The following is a 19,884-nucleotide window of genomic DNA, read 5'->3' as shown; positions in this document are numbered from 1 at the left end:
TTGTTATTATAGTTTTATGAAATAAAGACAAAAGCGATGAGCCCTGTCGGTGAGCCTGGAGGCGTTTGGGGAGTGAAAGTTTAATACTCTAAGTATATCACTCCCCTAACGCCTGGCGCTGGTCTATATAGGCTCCCACGTACCGAGGAAAAAGGCAACTATACAAATGCACCAAACTGCTAGTTATGTTTAGAATCTGAGGTTAACACTTCTGTACATGGGTAAAAATATCGGTTGGCAAAGTTTGGCAAAAAATGGATAGTTATGGTTAAAAAATATCGCAGAAATGCGATGAAGAAATAAAAGTAGAAGAGAGTTTACTCACATTTGTTGTCATCGCCATCTTTGATCCATTGTTAATGCAACCTAGTTACGTGACGCGTATAGAGGGCGGCAAAATCATGAGCGGTGCTAGATTAAAAAGTGCTAAAATGTCCCGCTTCAACCACTGATCTGAAAATCAGAGATGCCAAGTTCAAAGACCAGCTATGCGTGAGATTTTCTGTGAATCTGAGTGAGATCACAGACATTGTGTACAATGTATATAGGGAGAGGCTGTGATAGTTGCGTGAGACAGAGATTTGAGGGGATGAACAAGAGTCCAAAATGCTTGATCTCACGCATAATGCGTGAGACTTGGTAGCTCTGGAAAATACTTATTTTTAGTTCAGTGGTTGAAGCGGGACATTTTAGCACTTTTTAATCTAGCACCGCTCATGATTTTGCCACCCTCTATACGCGTCACGTAACTAGGTTGCATTAACAATGGATCAAAGATGGCGATGACAACAAATGTGAGTAAACTCTCTTCTACTTTTATTTCTTCATCGCATTTCTGCGATATTTTTTAACCATAACTATCCATTTTTTGCCAAACGTTGCCAACCAATATTTGTCCCAGGCCATGTACAGAAGTGTTAACCTCAGATTCTAAACATAACTAGCAGTTTGGTGCATTTGTTTAGTTGCCTTTTCCCTCGGTACGTGGGAGCCTATAATATAGACCAGCGCCAGGGGAGTGATATACGTAGAGTATTAAACTTTCACCCCCCAAACACCTCCAGGCTATTGTCGTTGGGGTTTTGCATTGCACAGTTTTTCACTATCGCGAGCCGTCTGTGTATGAGGAGAAATTTGAAAAATATAAAAATGTTAAAAAACGTTAATAAGATTAAGAGTCCTAGAAACAGATGGCTGCTAGCCGTCTAGTGAGTCAGTTCTACGAGTACGACTAGTATGAGTGTTGGATCTGAACGTCACTGACGACGCATCGTCAGACTCAGGGACAGAGTTACGTTGTCAATATAATATCATCTATCACATCAAATATGAATGGGAAAGAAGTCAGTCAGAATAGACGTCTAACGTTAGATCTAACTTAATGTTAGACACTGTCAGTGTCACACAGATCACAGACAGACCTACTTCAGTCAGAACCTAAACATGGTCATGCATGGAAAAGTCACTCATCATCACTCAGCATCAGACAGCGTCACAGAGTCAGACATTTGTCATATGTCAGAGCAGTCATTACCGGTATTTATTTTAGACACTACACAGTCATTGACAGTCGGAATCACACAAATTTCAGCACAAACTCATCACCAGTCAATCGCGCATACCGTATCGACATCGACGTAAAATTGTGCCAAATGAATCAGAATACAAAAAGTAGAATCACTTACTGTACGACTGCTTTGATTCTTTGTCTGAAAATCTTTGGTTGGTTATTAGTGATACACGCAGAACACATGTGAAATACCGGCGCGCGTTTCCTAGTTTTCCGAATGAATGAAAGAATATCGTCGCAATCAAATGACGTCATGAGCCGGCTTTTCTAGTCTGTGTACCAAACACTTTAATTTACTGCCTATATTGTCGTATATCTGAAGCACTGTCGATGTAAAATTATATAATAAAGTCGTGAAAATAATTAGAAATCAATTTTTAAATTTACTAAAATGCTAATTACATCATGTTTACAAAGATAGTGGAACGATTTTCTCTAGACGTGTCTTCTATTTAGACTACTAATTTCCGGCGCTTCGAAGAAAATTTCAGTCGCTGTTTTATCATTGTCCTTTTTTGTTGGTCTTTCTTTTTACATAAGCTAAAATTTTCAAATACTAGATAGTTTTAAAAAACATAAATACCGAATAAAAATGCAAAATTATTATTTTTTGTATATATCTAACTTTAAAATAATGATTTCCGATATCAATTACACTTCTATGTTAATTTAAAGACTTGGATGAAACTATTTTTAGGATTGAATTAAAGGGTCGATGCACACGTACAGATCAATGATTAAAGGTTAGGTCTACCCTAGTTCAAGTTTCAAGTTCAGGTTTTAAGATAAAAAAGGGTGAGTACAAAAAGAAGATCTATGAATCAGATGACGCAAAAATACAATATAGAATATATGCCCCATAAAAATACATGTGTAGGCCTATCCATTTTAAAGATCTATTTCTTAAAGTAACATTTATACAATCGACCGGGATAATTGAATATATCAGTAGGCACAACTCTACGTAAGCCCTCCAATGTAGACTCCTAACAAGAAAATTGCAACATTTTACAAAGGTTGCATCTTTCAGAAAAAAAGATATGTTGATACCATATTCACAAGAATAGGCCTATAGTATATAGCCGTGGTGAGATGGTGGTCGGCTGTCAAGGGCCGCGAACGGATTTGAATTGAAAATGGAGGGGGAGGGGCTGACCATGTAAAAAACACACGCGGTTTTGTACATTTTTATTGATAAACAGGGGCTGAAGCCCTAAGTTAGTTCCGCCCCTCCCATTCTGCGACTCACGTTTTAGAACCAGGTATGATTATTTACGTCTGGGACAGACCTAAGGCTCGAAGCTCGAAACTTTCATGCTCGAACCAGGCAGGCACATTTTCCAATTGTTTGAATTAAACACTTATTTTATTTTTTTATACAAAATTGACAATACTTTTGGACCAGCTTAACTGAACCACAAATTGTTGAAACATTTGTAATTCATTGGTATTTCCGCATGTCTGGAGAAAATTAAGATATTTCATCGTTAATTAAATGATATAAAAAAATAGTGTGTGATGTCATCAATCCCATTTAAGCTGCATACTAACCAGCAGGATGTGCAAAATAAGCATATAACTGTCAATGGTGCAAGAAAGGTATGAGAAACAGATGAGGAATTGCTCTTTTACATTATGGTAAATGTTGACTTTAAAGGACAAGTCCACCCATAATATAAAATTTGAATAAAAGTAGAAAAATGCAGCAACCATAACACTGAAGATTTCGTCGAATTCGGATGGAAAATAAGAAAGTTATGACATTTTAAAGTTTAAACAATATTTCGAAAACGATAGGTATAGATTCTATTTTCCAAGTTTTGGTAAAATGGTTTTAGTAAAAGGAAACTGATCAGTCAGTGAGGAAGTGTAACATTTTCTGTCCTTCAGTTATTTGATTTATTTCGTTTTGTTTACCACAGTGCAGGGTAACCCCAACAGTTTACTAAGCACTGTTTTTCTTGTGGCCCTAGCTGCCCCCAACGTTGACACCGTAGGCGTAGCTGAATGTACATAAATATGTGAAGAGTAAACTCAACTTTATTGTATTATGTAACAATACAATATTTCTTTTAAAATATGTGAATTCCACATACATGACTTTGAGACAGGATAATACTAATAATTTTCTTTGTCGTGGTCAAGTGCCCGAAGGACCCCGCCCCTCTAGGCCCTAGCTGTGAACGATTTATCACGAGGGGGTGCTGGTTTTGAAAAAAAAAAATTCACTTCAAGATGAAGGTGATTTGGGTTATATCTTAGCATACCAAACTTATACGCAGCACCCCCAGCACCCATGCACGCTCCTCAGGGCCATCCTCCATCCCACCATGGACCTATTGCTCCCACGTATAGACCAGTGGAAATAATTGTAACCTATAAGCCCTATAAAAGTGACTATTCAATATAGATCATGCTATTCCTGAAAGTAGATCATGCTATATGTCTTAAGGTAGTCATGTTAAATGCCTTAAGTTAAGGGTTGTAATTATTTTGTGGGTGACCGCAATGCTCATAAAAACACAGTTCTCTTGTTTTGTCTCGAGAATTGCGAAGTCTAGAATAAAAGCCATCAGCCCTTGGCTATTGAGATGTAGCCATGATGTAGACCAAGCCCTATGATCGATAAGAATTGATTAATGACCAAGAATGAAGCTGCAAGAGGGGGGGGGGGGGGTGGCGTTTACCCCCCCCCCCAAAAAAAAAGGGGGGGGGGAAAGATGGTTCTTATGACAATAAATTATTCTTATTTATACTAACATACATACATTTATTTTGAAATCATTTTTGAAGTATATACAGAGTAATCGAAATGTTGTTATTGAAATTTTCTTTACGTAAGTCGATTCTGTACTGAATTTTCCGAAATGACATAATTTCTATTAATTAACATCACGGTGCAGACAAATAATTTGTTTCATCGGAGTAAATGAGAGTTAGACGAAGTGGATATTAGACCAATAGGAGTCTATATAGACCCCAAAAGAATTAGTTCATAGTAGACCAAATGGGTTTGGCTCATGTAGTATGAAACCATTTGAGAAGTAAACAAACTATATATATATATATATCATTAAAGTTATTTATGGTGTTCATATTTATTTGTCATTAATTCACTTTAATCTTATTTTTATCTATCCATTATTTAATTAATCTATTTGATTTATTCAACAATTTCTGTATTTCTAAAATTTATTTCTTTTGTTTCTATTATTTTGAAAAACTTTTCAATTCATTTTTCCTCTCATAATTTTCCCCTGTTTTATTTACTTCTGGTTATACTTACACTGATGTCAGAAAGTTATTTTTTAGGATCATTTAGTTTCACAAGCTATTGGTGATTTTTAAAACAGTGGTCTATGTTCCAATACGTTTCTCTTATGAGATGTATGACAATAATTTAACTCTCAGTAAACAAGTAACTGCATCATCGGCTCTCTAATCTAATATCTTATTCACATTCTCAAGTTGTGCAGTCACATAATGGGGGTCATGATTTGATTTAATTTGATTTGATTTACCAATGTAAAACAATACATATAAAACTACAACATAATACAATACATGATAAAATAACATTGGATTGATCGCGTTACTCAGCTGAGCGATTAGAGCACAACTGTTCTGTCGAGGGGTCCAGATATATTAAATAAACAACATTAAATTCATATTACAAAAATAAATTCATTAGCAAATTTGTATAACATAATTTAAGCAAAAACAGTTACAGGGAAAAAGAACAGCAATCCCACCCCACCCTACAATAGGCACTCTGTATTACCCCCCCCCCACCCACAATCCACCGAAAAATACCCCAAAAATTATATTTTTGAACCTTGGTTTAAAGGTCAGTCCACTTCAGAAAAAAATTTATTTGAATCAATAGAGAAAAATCAGACGAGCACAATGCTGAAAATTTCATCAAAATCGAATGTAAAATATGAAAGTTATGACATTTCAAAGTTTCGCTTATTTTTAACATTATAGTTATATGAACGAGCCAGTTACATCCAAATGAGAGAGTCGATGATGTCACCCACTCACTATTTCTTTTGTTTTTTATTGTTTAAATTATACAATATTTCAATTTTTACGAATTTGACGATTATGACCTCCTTGCCTGAAGCACAAAATGTTAAAATAATGGAATTCCATGTGTTCAGGGAGGAATGAAACTTCATTTCACATGACAATGACGAGAAAATCAAAATATTTCATATTTCATATAATAAAATACAAAAGAAATAGTGAGTGAGTGATGTCATCAGTTTCCTCATTTGCATACCAACCGAGATGTACATATAACTGTTTTGTGAAATGAAGCGAAACTTTAAAATGTCATAACTTTCTTATTTTACATCCGATTTTGAGTAAATTTTCAGTGTTGTGCTTGTTGAATTTTTCTCTTTTTATTCAAATCAAGTTTTTGTTGGGGTAGACTTGTCCTTTAAAGGGAAATAGTTTTCAGAATTTAGTCATTAAGTGTCCTAATGAATGTATTATAATTGGAAGATGATTTTATAGGAGATAAATGATTAGACTGCGAAGCCCCACGGTATGAAAACATTCAACGACATGATTCAGTACGTGGCTTAGGTAAACATGGTAAAGATAAGTTTCCAATTGAGCGTATAAGGAATAGTTGTGATAAATAGTATTAAAAGTATTAAAATAATCTTTCAATAAGGGGCACTGAGATGTCTTTTGTAAAATCAAATGAAAATGTAAAATGTCACAACTTTGTGTCTTTTGCGATGTCTTTTTAGGTTTATTAGGTTTTGTAAACTGCTTAATTTATTTTATATATATCATTTTTATTATTTATTTGAAATATGCTCTCTTTTCATTTGTTTTTGTATATTACTTGGTTTTAATTGTTTGTATTATTGGTGGCAGCATTTTATAAGACTTCGATGTTCTTCCTAGCTGTCTGCACATTCTATTTTATTGTATATATTTTTTCTACCTTGTAATTGTTTTTAATTTTGAATGAAATAAATTAAAATTGAATTGAATTTAACTTTCTTGTTCGACACCAGATTCGTGGGAAATCCTTGCGTCATGCTCATTTAATTTATTTTTTCCCCTCTTCGATTCAAATTTGTTTTGCAGATTGACTTGATATGACCATTTGATAAAATATTGAAGGCATGAGTGAAGTTTTAAGTCCCGTAGGTTCTAACTACTCTCTTTAGCTGGCGTTATTTTTAATTTCAGAAGAGATCGCTGGAATTATAAGTATTCTCCCAATTTTGAAGGAATCTTTGGCCTATTATTTTCGTGTAACACCACGACCAAACAAAATCAATGAAACCTCCAGGTAGTCTTAAAACATTCATATCATCATTCTAAAAACCGCTACGCTCATCACTCGAAGAAAGAAATGAGAACAATGGGCGCCCATAACAATCCTTTGGAATCAAACGGAGTACAATGGAAGATTATGGAGAAGTCAAGCGGTAATACCCCGAGGTGTGCATGGTGTGAATATCTGAATAAATGGATGGGAGATCGGGTATGAATCTATGGCAGGCCCGTGGTGTTAAAATTAAACGGACGATACGGATATCGGCCCCCCCCAAAGGGTGTCACGGATATCAACGATGAAAGAAACCTTCTGATTGGTTTCTGGTCAATGTTTTGTAACATTTTAGTTTTGTAGTAATCTTCATTATGATCTTGCTTGGATATCGCAATTTAGCTAGAGCCAACTTTTTTGTTACGGAGTCAACGGCCACTTTTAAAAATCATCATTCTCTCAAGCAATGGATGTATTTCCACAGAATAGAGAAAAATATATGAAAACTCCAACCAAAAAGTGACACTTACACACTGTAAAAAAGTTTAGTTCACATTTACTCTGATCGCTATAATATTAGGATACTTGTACATCATTAAAAAAAAAGTTAATTGGTCGATTGAATTCAGAGGTCATTGCGTTTGTTGTTTTTTTTTCATAAGGGCCCCTGAGAGAAATTGAACGACCCCCCTTTTTTTGCTTTTCAGAATGCTGATGGACGGAAATAGCGTTCCCCTTTTAACTCTCTTTTTTTATTGGCTGTGAGGAGTTTCTGCCCCTCAAGACGAGTTGTTATTATACCCCATTGTTTCATTGGTCAAAAACTCGAGGAGTCATCAAACATGTGTCCCAATGAAGATGATTGATTAGTTATGGCATTGCGTGCTTGCCATAGGATCCCATATTGAAATGAGATCAATCGTTAATTCTTTCTTTGCATTCAGCAGACAATTCTTCACTTCACTTCCTCGAACAAGATACCATGACACGCACGGAAGATAACAATTATCCATTCAAATACGGAAAACAAAACGAACATTGCGCGCGAGCGACTTATTTAGTGGAGACTCATGTAGCTACTCATTATTCGGTGTTGTTTGCCTGGGTTAATTGTTATTCTTTTAACATCTTTCAATTCCAGAACTTCAGAAAGGCTATAGTTTTCTATTGGTGTTTTGCAGCAGATATGGGTAAGTATAAATTTGATAAGTATCAAGCTAATATATTTCAGGTTGTAGATGTTCCATGAGGAAAACAAATTCTTATCATCGGTGTAAACACTAGAGTATTAATTGTTAAAAGATATTTTACTCCGACGTCGACGAATGGTGTAAGTGTTGGTTTTAAAAAGTGATTTGATCTGTAATAAGATAACGATTTTAAGGGGGATGAGTTCTGGATACAAAATACTTTTTTTTTTCAGACGGGTAAGAGTGAATGGAAGCGGGAGAAAAATTGAAATATGTAGGTAATAAATAGATTCTGTCATACAGATTTGGCATAACAAGAGGTAAAATCTGACAGACATTATTAAAAGTTAATCGGAAAATACGTTTCGTGCAATCATAACAAAAACATAGAGGTACAAATCAAATGATAGGAAATCGGTATGTATGCTAAGAGGGAGAAAAACGCGAAAAGGAAAGAGAAAGGCTAAGGGAAACACTTTGCTGACTCCCCGACTTTAAGCCAACCAAATCCAACCACGGATGAAAGAAGGTACACCACAGGAGAATGAGAGGGGAAGAATATGATTTATAACATCTAAGGTATATAGCTTCCGTAGGAATATTGCTATATTCTTTGAAAAATTCAATAACATGGATGAAAGTCTGTCTTAAAAAAAATATAGGCTCTGTTCACTCGACAGAGAAACTTTTAAAGGAAGCCCCACGATGTGAATAGAGAGCAAATAAAGAATGGACGATGAAAAAAAGCATTTCAATCATCTTTTATTTTCTAAAACAAAGCATTCATTAATAATGCTGGCTTAGTGGTAGACATGGCAGAGCGCCCGCCTCATGAACGGAAGGTCGTGGGTTTGATCCTCGGCCGAATCATACCAGAGACTTGTAAAAATGGGACCTTCTGTCTTTTTGCTAGGCGCTCAGCATTTAGATCGGAGAAGGGCCCCCTGGTAGCAGTGTCCTAACTGAAGTGGCTACCCTGGTTAAATAAAACATTATTATCATTATTATTGTCATTATTGTCATTTTCAGCATTATCATCATCATCAGCATCATCATTATCATTAGTATCATTAGTATTACCATTATTATCAATATTTTTTATTTTTTTTATTATTATGGTTATTATCATATACCACACACATTAGAGCTTATTTCCATCATTACTTCTTTACAAATAATATGTATACAAATTTGAGTGACTTTGTAAGGAACACAAATTGTGCAGGTAAGAGTGTGTGTGTGAGATACTTGGTTGACTACGGTGTAGTGTGCGTGTTTTTGAAAAAAAGTGTGTGTGACGCTGAAGATGTGTTGGTGGGTTAGTGTCTTAGAAAGAAAGTCGTATATTGGTGTGTGTCAGGGTGGATGCGTGTTAGGCTGTGCGTGTGTGTGTGGGGGGGGGGGGGGGTTGACAGTACGTGTGTGTGTTTGTGTGTGTGAGGGTGACAGTGGGTGTGTGTGTGTGTGTGTGTGTGGGAGCAGGTTTGTTTGTGAGCGTGTGTGTACACTGCTGATTAATATTGTAAGAACTGTTTGTTTTAAAGAGAAAGAAATGACATATCCTTTAATATCAGTGAGAGTGTGTTTGAGTGCGCTGAGATACAGTGAAGAGGGGGAAGTGTTCATCTCTCTATGCATTTCTAATCACTCGGGTGAATTTTGCTCCTATTATTCCTTCGGGGTGTATCCTGCGATGGCAAAGAATTTTACTTCCTCCCGGAATAAATGAAAGAAACATCTCTAGTCACGTTTCGTCTCCTCTACTTTATACACACATCGGAATGTGAATTGGAAATAATAGACATTACATGAAAAAAAAATATGCCTAACATTGAACGCGCCTATAATAAAGAAAAATTGGTGATCGCGATCGATACTGGTTTCCCCGATGACACTATCGGATACAAAAGGTGTTATCGATTCAGTCTAGCCGCAGTCCTCATACTATACTATGTGGTGAACATCACGAAGTGAAATTGATCTCACTATAAGATATCGACAAAGAAAAGTACATATGTTTGTTCTACCCACATCATCATTACAACTCTTCACGATGTTATTGTTGTCTTTGACCTTTCAGTTGACGTCACTTAATTGAATTATGTCTCGTAATGTTCTTAATTGTCTAACTAGCGAGAAAGCGAAACAAATACAAGAAGGAAAACTGGAAAGTAACAAGAACATAATCTGTCCATAAAATCATGTAGTTAAAAAATATTAGATTATGGTAAGAAAATATAACGAGATCACGTGATGCCACAGGCGCAAGTAGGGCCTATACTGTTCTTGCCATAACAACTTTGTCATTCTTATCCAAATGATTAAAATTGCAGTAAAGATCACCAAATTTGTTGCCACCCTACTGGAAAGAACACAGTGTCTCAAAGTGTGTGGCACAGTGTGTTCACAGTGTGAAACACAGTGTGAACTCACCTTCACACTGTTAAAATTTAGCATTTTAACAGTATGAATCACATATTCATATAGTCGACCATGTGAACACGGTGCGAACACACACACACACACTGTGGAGGTCCATAGTGTAACAATATCTTCACACTGTGGTAAGAATTTTTACAGTGTGAATAATATTTTCACATACTACACTTTGTGAAGACACTGTAATCGTGATCAGGGGTCTGTTACATAAAGAGATGTAATCGAAATAAATCCCCCCCCAAAAAAAAAACGAAATTTTATTTTCATCCAATAAAAAGCGCGCACTTTTTACTTGTGTCTGATTATTTAGTAGTAATTCAAACGCCCATTCACTTAGGCAAAGGTTGTTTAGACTAAGTATTACCTCAATCAAATTTGATTTTGCTTCAAATTAATTATTTCGTAAATGTTGTATTATTATTGTCATTTTTTAAGAAATGTACCATTTTGAATCAAATAGTATCAGGCCAGCAAATATGATTTGATAAAGAGAATTAACATGATAAGTTTATACGTTTTCATCATTCCTGTATCTTTATCATTCTTTGTGTATAAAGTATTTTATAAATGATGATATGATAACTTATTACAGATTCATGATGAAAAGTATTACATTCTATTTACTAATATTAGACTTTAACTAGGCTCCTTTTAGTGATGCGTTTAGAAACTACTCTTTCATTTTATTGCATAATAGAGCACGATCATGAACCAGTTTTTCCACGCTATCAAATTCTTTATTAGCATGTTATTTCTCTACTGACAGATTGCTATGAATTTGATGTTCTTAATTTATGACACATGGCAATCTTTCTTTGTCATGTTATTTCTTCAATGAAAAAAAGAAACTAAAGACTTACATGGGCTTGGATATTAACTAGATTAGAGTAGATATATGTTTCGTTTTATTTTCGGATTTCTGTCATTAGCTTGCAACTAAAAGGGAAATTACAGAGAAAAGGATCTCTTTGCAAATTAATCAAGATGTAATATATCATTTAAAATAACAACTGCAGCATGTGTCTAAGCCATCATATTTGGTCTCTCTATTTTCTTGCATTCGCAGTTGCTTCTGTATTTCAAGGAAGAAATCGATTACACCCACAGCTGCTGGAACTAAGCTCAATGTTTTGCTATAAATTCTGTCTTTCTACTTGTTTTCATTTGAATAGCCGTTGATTTGTCTAAGATAGATTCCTTTCAACTTTATACTACCAATACATACGTCAGTGTGGCAGGTGAAAATTTAGCGAAAATAGCATTAACAAACACCCTCATCATAAAAGACATAATCACTACTTTATCACTGTCCTAATGGAACGAAAGACGCCTCAGACATCTGCCGATATCGTGAATGTAATGGAACTATATATATAGGATCGAAACCATACTCGCTTAAAAATAACAGTGAGAAATTCTTAATTACTGCAGCGAGTTTACTGCACCGATGTTATTAATTGTTAAGAATCTCAATAAATCTTTCTTTTCAATTGCCTTTTGTCTTTTATTTTTTGTACATGCAGGGCATTTGAATGATGACGTACACCACTCCGCAAATCTGTACATTATTTCAATTCGCACCAATCAAGGAGATGCCAGACGGAAATGCCTTCACCTGCGAGGAACAGACGACTAGTCAGACGGCATTCAATTTACGTGCCAAAAATATGAGCAGCTAGCTCAATATGTTCGCCAGCATTAGGGGGTACATCAGTTTTGATTCAGCTCACTAAGTGAGATATACCATCGAGAGATGAGAAACTTGGAAATATTAATGTCATTAGATGTGTTAAATTGGAATCATAAAGGCATCTACATTCCGACGAAGACTGAAAGGATTGGTAAAATAACTTATTCTAGTTTGTTTATAAAATGGTGATTCCATTTTCTGTGAATAGTTTAATACTACAGCAGCCCGTTGGACACGTCAAAGACAAATCGAAGTGATATTGGAGAAAAAAATTTGTCAAGACGTTGGATTCGATTAATATCATCTGTGGAAAGGATTGTGCTTTATCCACACAAATTATAGCATTAAATTGTACTCTAACAAAATACATCAGTCATAGTATATCTTGAATAATGCAAACGTCAACATTCTGGATTGCACTATATTTCAGATCCTAGCGTCACGAGTTTCTTCAATTGTTTCATTTCCTCTTCTGTATTTCCTGATCTTTTGGATTAGAAATGTCAATGACATTCGATGGGGAAAGTGAGTGAAAGGGTATGGATGGTAGAACACACAAGGTCATTGGCATACTCGGTTTAACAAGGCTCCATTCGGTGAATCACGCTCTTCTGTGTTCGAGCGAAACACGATGATGACGGTTGATGATCAAACTACAGGCCGATCGATCACGAAAATCAGATCATCCGATGAAGCGAGGAAGGTAATTAATGAGTTATTGACGAGGAGAAAATCGAATACTAAGATCGTGAAAGAGGTCATCTTGAATCATGATGAAGGGTCACGTGATAAACGAAGGAATAACCCATCTCGGGAGGCTGACAAAATCCCAAAGCGATCGAACTCATTTTCGTTGCCGAAAACTGAGGATGCTGCTGCCGTTGGTGGCAACGCATCACCAAGGAATCCGCGTGCGGTAGGAGCTGGAGGACGTAAGGTTTCGGGACGGCGGCTAATCTCAACCGCGTCAACCCCGCGAAGATCAAAGAGTGAAACGAATTTAAATCAACCGCTCCCAGAGCTTGATGCCCATCAAAGACACGCGTCAATGACACAGCTTGTGTCATTACAACCACAACCTACCACACCACGTCACCCATCGTCAAATCTCGACAAGAATAACACAGATGCCGGCGCGAAGCATGCTGCCAATGCCAAGTCGCCAGGGTATTACAGTAGAAAAATGCAGGACCAACCGGAACAGCACCTTGCCTCGATGCACAACCGACCCAACAAGGAGAAATCGTCTCCTGCCCAGCGGTTCATTGATGCAAAACTGAAGTCGCGGTCAGAGAACTGTCTCTTACAGTCGGGGAAACGCCGGAAACAACCCGGCGGCGCTAATGCCAAACACGGTGGAAACTCGCTCACTCCTCGCAGTCCCGCAGTCGGTCGGCGTTATGAGACGCGTGAAAAATCTCGACCGGTAACGGATGCGGTTGACGCAAGTTTTGAACCGCCGCGAACCAAAGTGGTACGAGAGCGGTCATTCGACATGACATTTCCCGGTTACGACGCACGATATGAGCAGCAGATAGAGGTTCCTCAACTCGATGACGTTGATAAGGAGATAGAAGATGAATGTAAAAAGAAATCAGTTGACAAGTGCAGAAGATGGATGAACAGATATATGAATTATGAATAGATTTTTTCTGTGAAAAAGCAGGCATGCAGGTATATAAGTTAAATGAAAAAAAATAGCAGATAGAGAAAACCTTTATATACATGATTTTTATATTTAGATCTGGAATGAAATGTTCCTTAATAACACATCCGTCCAGAGTATTAAAACAATAATAAGATAAAAAAAAGATGCGCTACACATTACTGTACAAAAATATCATCCCAAGATTTATGTCTATCATGTATACTCGTAAAATGCGAGGATAATTTTAGCGATAAATCAAGATGTACAGTTTTATTTTAAGGATATGAAACATTAGTTTTTATCATTCTTATTTTATTCCAAGTTCTGAAATAATTAACGATGGAAACAAATCGATCGTGTTATACTGAAATTCATGAATATGACGTAAAAGTTGACAGAGCTTCGGTCTTTGACATAGATCATATGAAGTATTTAATACACTATATCCGGAATATGTTTGATTTGCTCTTGTTATGAGAGTGATGGGTTTTATTAAGAGAAAATCGAATCCTAAAGATGTAAAAAATACATTATAAAAGCAGACAGTTTTTTTTTAAATATTAGTAAAACTAATGGAACCCCACGTTTTGATTGTGAAACATAACTGCTATGATGAGTTATGATGATTTATGTGATTTGTTTTCTTCTGCGGTAAATAGTGAATTTTAATCGGCGGCATACCTCGTGAAATTAAGCCAAAGAAACATAGACAGAATATCATTGAAAGGACATCAGGGAGTATCGCGACATACGGAGGATTCAAGACAAAAGAAAATATATTGTCATATAACCTTCATAACAAAAAAAAAGTCATTGTCGAAAATTTGGGAATCAAACAGCAGTTTAGTCATTGACTATGGACAAACGACATATTTGCAACTTTTCGTCAGCTCCGCAACTGAAAACGAAACTGCATGCTCTTCAGGGTTCAACAATTTTCGACAAAGGCATCCCAGCTGTTTTTTTTTTGGGGGGGCGGGGGCGTTCATTTTACGGGCATTTTTAAATATATTTATTATGTTCTTGGATCCTCCGTATATATGGCGAAGCGAAAACTCCCTCCTGACGGGAACAATCTCTTTAAATCCATTAACGAATGACGGATGTCAGTCCATAATAGGTCCATGGTAATCCCTTCTTTCGAGATATATCCCTCGATCGAATGGAAATAAATTTGTCAGATTATCTTTGATAGGAAACCATATTTTGTACGAAGGCAAACGCAGTTCTGCTTGTAAACGTTATAAGCTTACTGACGGATCCAGGGGGAGGGGGCAAAGCCGGCCCGTGCCCCCCCCCCTTTGAGAGGCACAATTAAAATTTGTAGTGTAAAAATGTAGTTAAAACAGACGTGTGCCCGCCCCCTTTTGAAAGTGAAAACCCTTTTTTCCCTTTCTTTTATTTTGCTTGTCAAACTTTTTCCTAAGGAAAACCTGCCCCCATTGGTAAATCCTGGATCCGCCCTTTTATAAGCTCAGACATCTGTTTTGCCATACATAATATGGAATACAAGTAAAAATCGTAGTTGTGTATGATATACATTACAATTTTAGCTTTCACAAATGGTATTAAGATCGAAGGAGATACTAAGTATAGAGATTAGAATTGTATTCTATTTTGACAATCATGAAAACCGTACTTTTTTCAGATATTATAATTATGTTTGTAAAAAGATTTAAATACACAAGAATTTACATGAAATATTTAACTCATTGTTGTGAATGGGAGAATTGAAATGTGTAGAATAATTTCGATTTTTATTATATACTTTTGGGGTCGTTTGTGGTAATGAGGTTTATAAAGGGAACTTCTATGTTTGCAACTCTACCTTTTACAAAACAAATCATAAACTATTTCAGTGGGATATTTCACTTTCCGATTTCTTGCCTAATTTGCTCCTATTTCATAATGTATATTTATCAATGATTTGATGGTGATTGTTTTATGTACTTAAAAGAAATCCTTATGAAGGGCGCTATGAATCATATTTTTGTAAGCATTTTGTGTAATAAAATTGATTCGTTTTGAAAAAAAAGGATTCATTATTGTACTGTTCAGTTATATATTAAATAACAAACTCGGGAATGAGACAAAGAGTCAGAATATTATGTTTTATATCATTCCAATTCAGGATTTATTTGAAATAGGAGAGGACTCATGTATTGAAAGTTTGGGTGTGACTGGTTTCGTCATATCGATACTAAGTACACTCACTATTGCCTTGGAGCGTCTCATCATCCTTGGCATCGACATGATCGTTGCTCTCGGAAGCCGTCGCATCGTCACTGCCAGGCGATCCATAGCTGTATGTGTGGTCGTTTGAATAGTTGTGCCAGCAATCAATTTTCTTCTTGGAGTTCAGAGGCACTTCAACACATTGTATCTCCGTGTATCATATGGTCATCTCTCTTCATCACGGCGATATGTTACACGGCGATATGTTACATCCTCATCCACAAAAACATCACTAGGATCTCTGAGAATGTCGGACTCAACGACGCAGCGCTCCAGCGACGCGCAAGAAAGTACTCGTGACTTTTTCCCATGTGGTCGCAAACACGCGCGAGCGCGTGCTGTTTCATCATGTGCTGCATCGCTTTTGTAGAATACATCTCCTACGTGTATTATCATCAAGATCATCGAGAACTAGGAACTCTTTGGTTGTTCGTCCTATTCGAGATAGTAAACGGCATACTGAACCCGGTAATAATCTGGTTGCGTCTGACTGATTTCAGAGCACAGTTACGCGCTTGCTTTAAGAGACTAGGGTGTCGAAAGACGCATGAATACCAGAACTCGTCTCATGTTACATTGGATTTGACAACCACCACAACGAATCGACCAGTTTCTACCACAAACATCGTCATGCACGACATCAAGGTGAATTGACTGTTGGACAAAATGATTAGCCTAACCTTATTTTGCATCCGCTCTAGACAGTTTTTGTCTCACCTGCATAGCAGATTGAGACTATAGGCGCCGCATTTACGACGGCGGTGGCGTCAACATCAAATCTTAACACGAAGGTTAAGTGTTTGAAATGTCATTATAACTTAGACATGATATGGACCGAGTTCATGAAACTGAGACATAAGGGTAATGGTGTATCGCTAAACATCCTGCTCGAGTTTCAGGTCACATGACCAAGGTCAAAGATCATTTAGGGTCAACAAGCTTTAGCCATGTTGGAGGAACTTGTGGAATTGTCAACATAACTGAAATTTTATGGATATAGTAGAAACTTTGACATAAGGGTAATCAAGTATAAATGATTGTTTTGCACACATCTTAGGTCACATGATCATGCAAGGTCAAAGGTCATTTTTGGTCAATCAATGGACATAGTATTTTTTATCATATGAATTTTTTCTTTTTGTGAAAAATTATCCTATAGCTGTTTCCAAAGTCCGCACTGCTATATCGAATCGCTTAGTGCAAGCGAGACTGCCAGAGGCGTTCCACTGCGCGATAGCTCAGTCGGTAGAGCGGGGGTTTCGGATTCCGGTGACCCGGGTTCGATTCCCAAGTGGTGCGCTAGGGCCCTTTGGTAAGGCATTTATCCTCATTACCAGGTCCCTCGGAGAGGACCTTAAGCCGTTGGTCCCCTGGTTGCTTGCTCACAGGCATTCGTGCTTTCTTAGCAGTCAGGTAAAACAACCTCGGTATAACGGTATAACTATAAGTCTATAAAAAATAAACATAGAACACGTCATTTTCAGATTCATTAAAAAAAATATGTGAAAAGATATCAAGAAAATTAATCAAATGGGTGGAATGTGTAAAATATTATTCTTCTGCAGCTTAGATGGAGTTAGAAATGTACTTGTCATTTCATTAAGGCTCATTTTCCAAGAAAGAAGTAAGCCTATATGATGTACAGTCAAAGATTGCATGCCTTCATGATCATGCATTTTGTTGAGATATCGCGGAATGGTGATTAGTCCTCTTGTGGCTCCTACCTTTTTTGTGAGTTTGTTTTTTTTAGTGGAGCGTTGTGGCTCAGTGGATTAGTCTCTTTACTTTAAAACATAGTAAAACAGGGGGTCGTGGGTTCGAATCCCAGTCATGGCGTGATGCCCTTCAGCATGAAATTGATCTACACTGTGCCGAACACGACTCATGTAATGTAAATGGGTACTCGGTATGATTAATTCCTTGATTACATGAGCACCTTTGATAAAGGTCTGTTCGCCACAGAGTAGCTTTATATCCTGTGGCAAAGAGCGAGTTATATATCCAGCTATGTTATATCATAATTATTTTGTTGTTTGTGATTTCTGCCAAATGGTTGGTAGTTTCGACATTGAAGGTAGTGAGGGTAATTGAGAAAAAAAACCAAGTTCGAATTAACCTTTGATATATTTTGCCGATTTAAACCTTTAAGAATGGCAGATCCACTGAAAATATACATCTGTCATGCTGCTATGCTGGTGTTCTCGTCTTTGGGTACCTTGATAAACCTAGCCACCTTGTGTGCCATCTTACTGAACAAGGCGTTAAAGGAACAGCATATATCTTTACTTTCAACGTGGCTCTCGCAGATTGCACCTCGGCTGTTTCAATGTTCATCTTCAAGTTGCATGAGTTCGCGGTGAGATGTAGACTTATTAGTACGATAGATGCTGAAAGTGCAGTGTGTAAATTAAGATGCGTGTGTATGCGTGTGTGTATGTGGGAGGGTTTTTGGTGCTTGTCTTGTGATTGGTGTGGGAGAGGGGAAGGAATGTTAGGACTATTGTATGATTAGAGAATAGTATAGGTGCACACATGGCAAAGTGTGGGTAACAGTGGAAGATTTTGATAATACTTATCGCTATATCGATAATCGTTGATGATAAAATAATAATCGTCGAATCAAAATGCAGTCAAAAGTGTCCACTGTGTCTTTTTATGAAAACCTGTCTTAAGTGGCCACCAAAATTCCAATCCATTTGAAAGGAAATCATGAATATGTTAAAGAACCTCTCTATGATGACCACCATTCTACAGTTCTTCGGTAACCCTTGGGGTGCCTGAATAGACAGGTTTGACAGTATAAGGCCCTGATAGTGAATGGTATTCTTATGTTTTATCATTCTAATGCAGGATGTATTTGAAATAGGAAACGACTTATGGATTCGATGTCTGTATGCGACTGGTTTACTCATATCGATACTATATACACTCGCCATCGCTTTCAAGCGTCATCCTTCGCATTGATGCTCTCAGAAACAGTCCCATCGTCACTGGCAGACGATCTGTAGCTGTCTGTGTGGTAATTTGGATAGTTGTGCCGGCGACATATTTTCTTATTCTTGGATTTAACGGGTTTAACAGTCTTGCAACAGAGACTGTTTTAAAAATTTTATCTCCCTGTATCATAATGCCATCTCTTCATCATCACGGCAATATGTTTTATCCTCATCTACAAAAAAAAATCGCCAGTATCTCTGAAAACATCGGACTCAGTGACGCAGCGCTCCAGCGACGCGCAAACAACAGCAAGAAAGTAATCGTGCCCTTTGCCCTTGTGGTCGCAAGCACGAGCGCGTGCTGGATCTTCATGTGTTCCATTATTCTTGTAGAACACATATCCTACGTGTACTATAAAAAATTGGATACTCCTTGGTTTCCTGTACTATCCAAGATTGGAGAAGTGTTAGCAAACATTAACGGCATGCTGAACCCGGTCATAATCTGGATGCTTCTGACTGAATTTAGAACACAGCTACGCTCTTGCTTTACGAGAATAGGGTGTCGAAAGGCTGATGAATCCCAGAGCTCTAACATCAATATCCCTACGCAACTTCAATGCGAATTGACTGTTGGACCCAGCGATAAGCCTATAAGCTTACTTTGCATCTAGACCTGTGGGGAACATGTACTTAAATATAGCAAATTTATGTTTGAATAGTGTATCTATTAGATTAAATTCAATTCCATTAATTCCGTTTTCTTTAAAAGTATGATAATACAAAATATACAAAATTATTTTCATGCAAAAGTAAAAATGAAAATGAAACAGGGAACTGCAAAAAGCCAAGAGGCCTTGTACATGCGCAGTTCCAA

General features: G+C 36.9%; 1 protein-coding gene across 1 annotated transcript; it reads left to right on the top strand.

The window, feature by feature from the left end:
• Positions 1–7,813: 7,813 nt before the first annotated feature.
• Positions 7,814–14,661, top strand: LOC121426457. Its single transcript, XM_041622766.1, has 2 exons — positions 7,814–8,059; positions 12,022–14,661. Exon 2 carries the CDS (start codon positions 12,820–12,822, stop codon positions 13,831–13,833), a length of 1,014 nt encoding a protein of 337 aa, XP_041478700.1. The 5' UTR covers positions 7,814–8,059; positions 12,022–12,819; the 3' UTR covers positions 13,834–14,661.
• Positions 14,662–19,884: the final 5,223 nt, after the last annotated feature.

Source organism: Lytechinus variegatus, chromosome 13 (assembly GCF_018143015.1).
Source record: "Lytechinus variegatus isolate NC3 chromosome 13, Lvar_3.0, whole genome shotgun sequence".
NCBI lineage: Eukaryota > Metazoa > Echinodermata > Echinoidea > Temnopleuroida > Toxopneustidae > Lytechinus > Lytechinus variegatus.
The sequence above is the reverse complement of the archived record's forward strand: the minus strand, read 5'-3'. Positions and strand labels throughout refer to the sequence as shown.

Bases quoted from the DNA above. Each gene is read 5' to 3' on its own strand.
- LOC121426457 (XM_041622766.1), top strand. From the start codon at position 12,820: ATGATGACGGTTGATGATCAAACTACAGGCCGATCGATCACGAAAATC.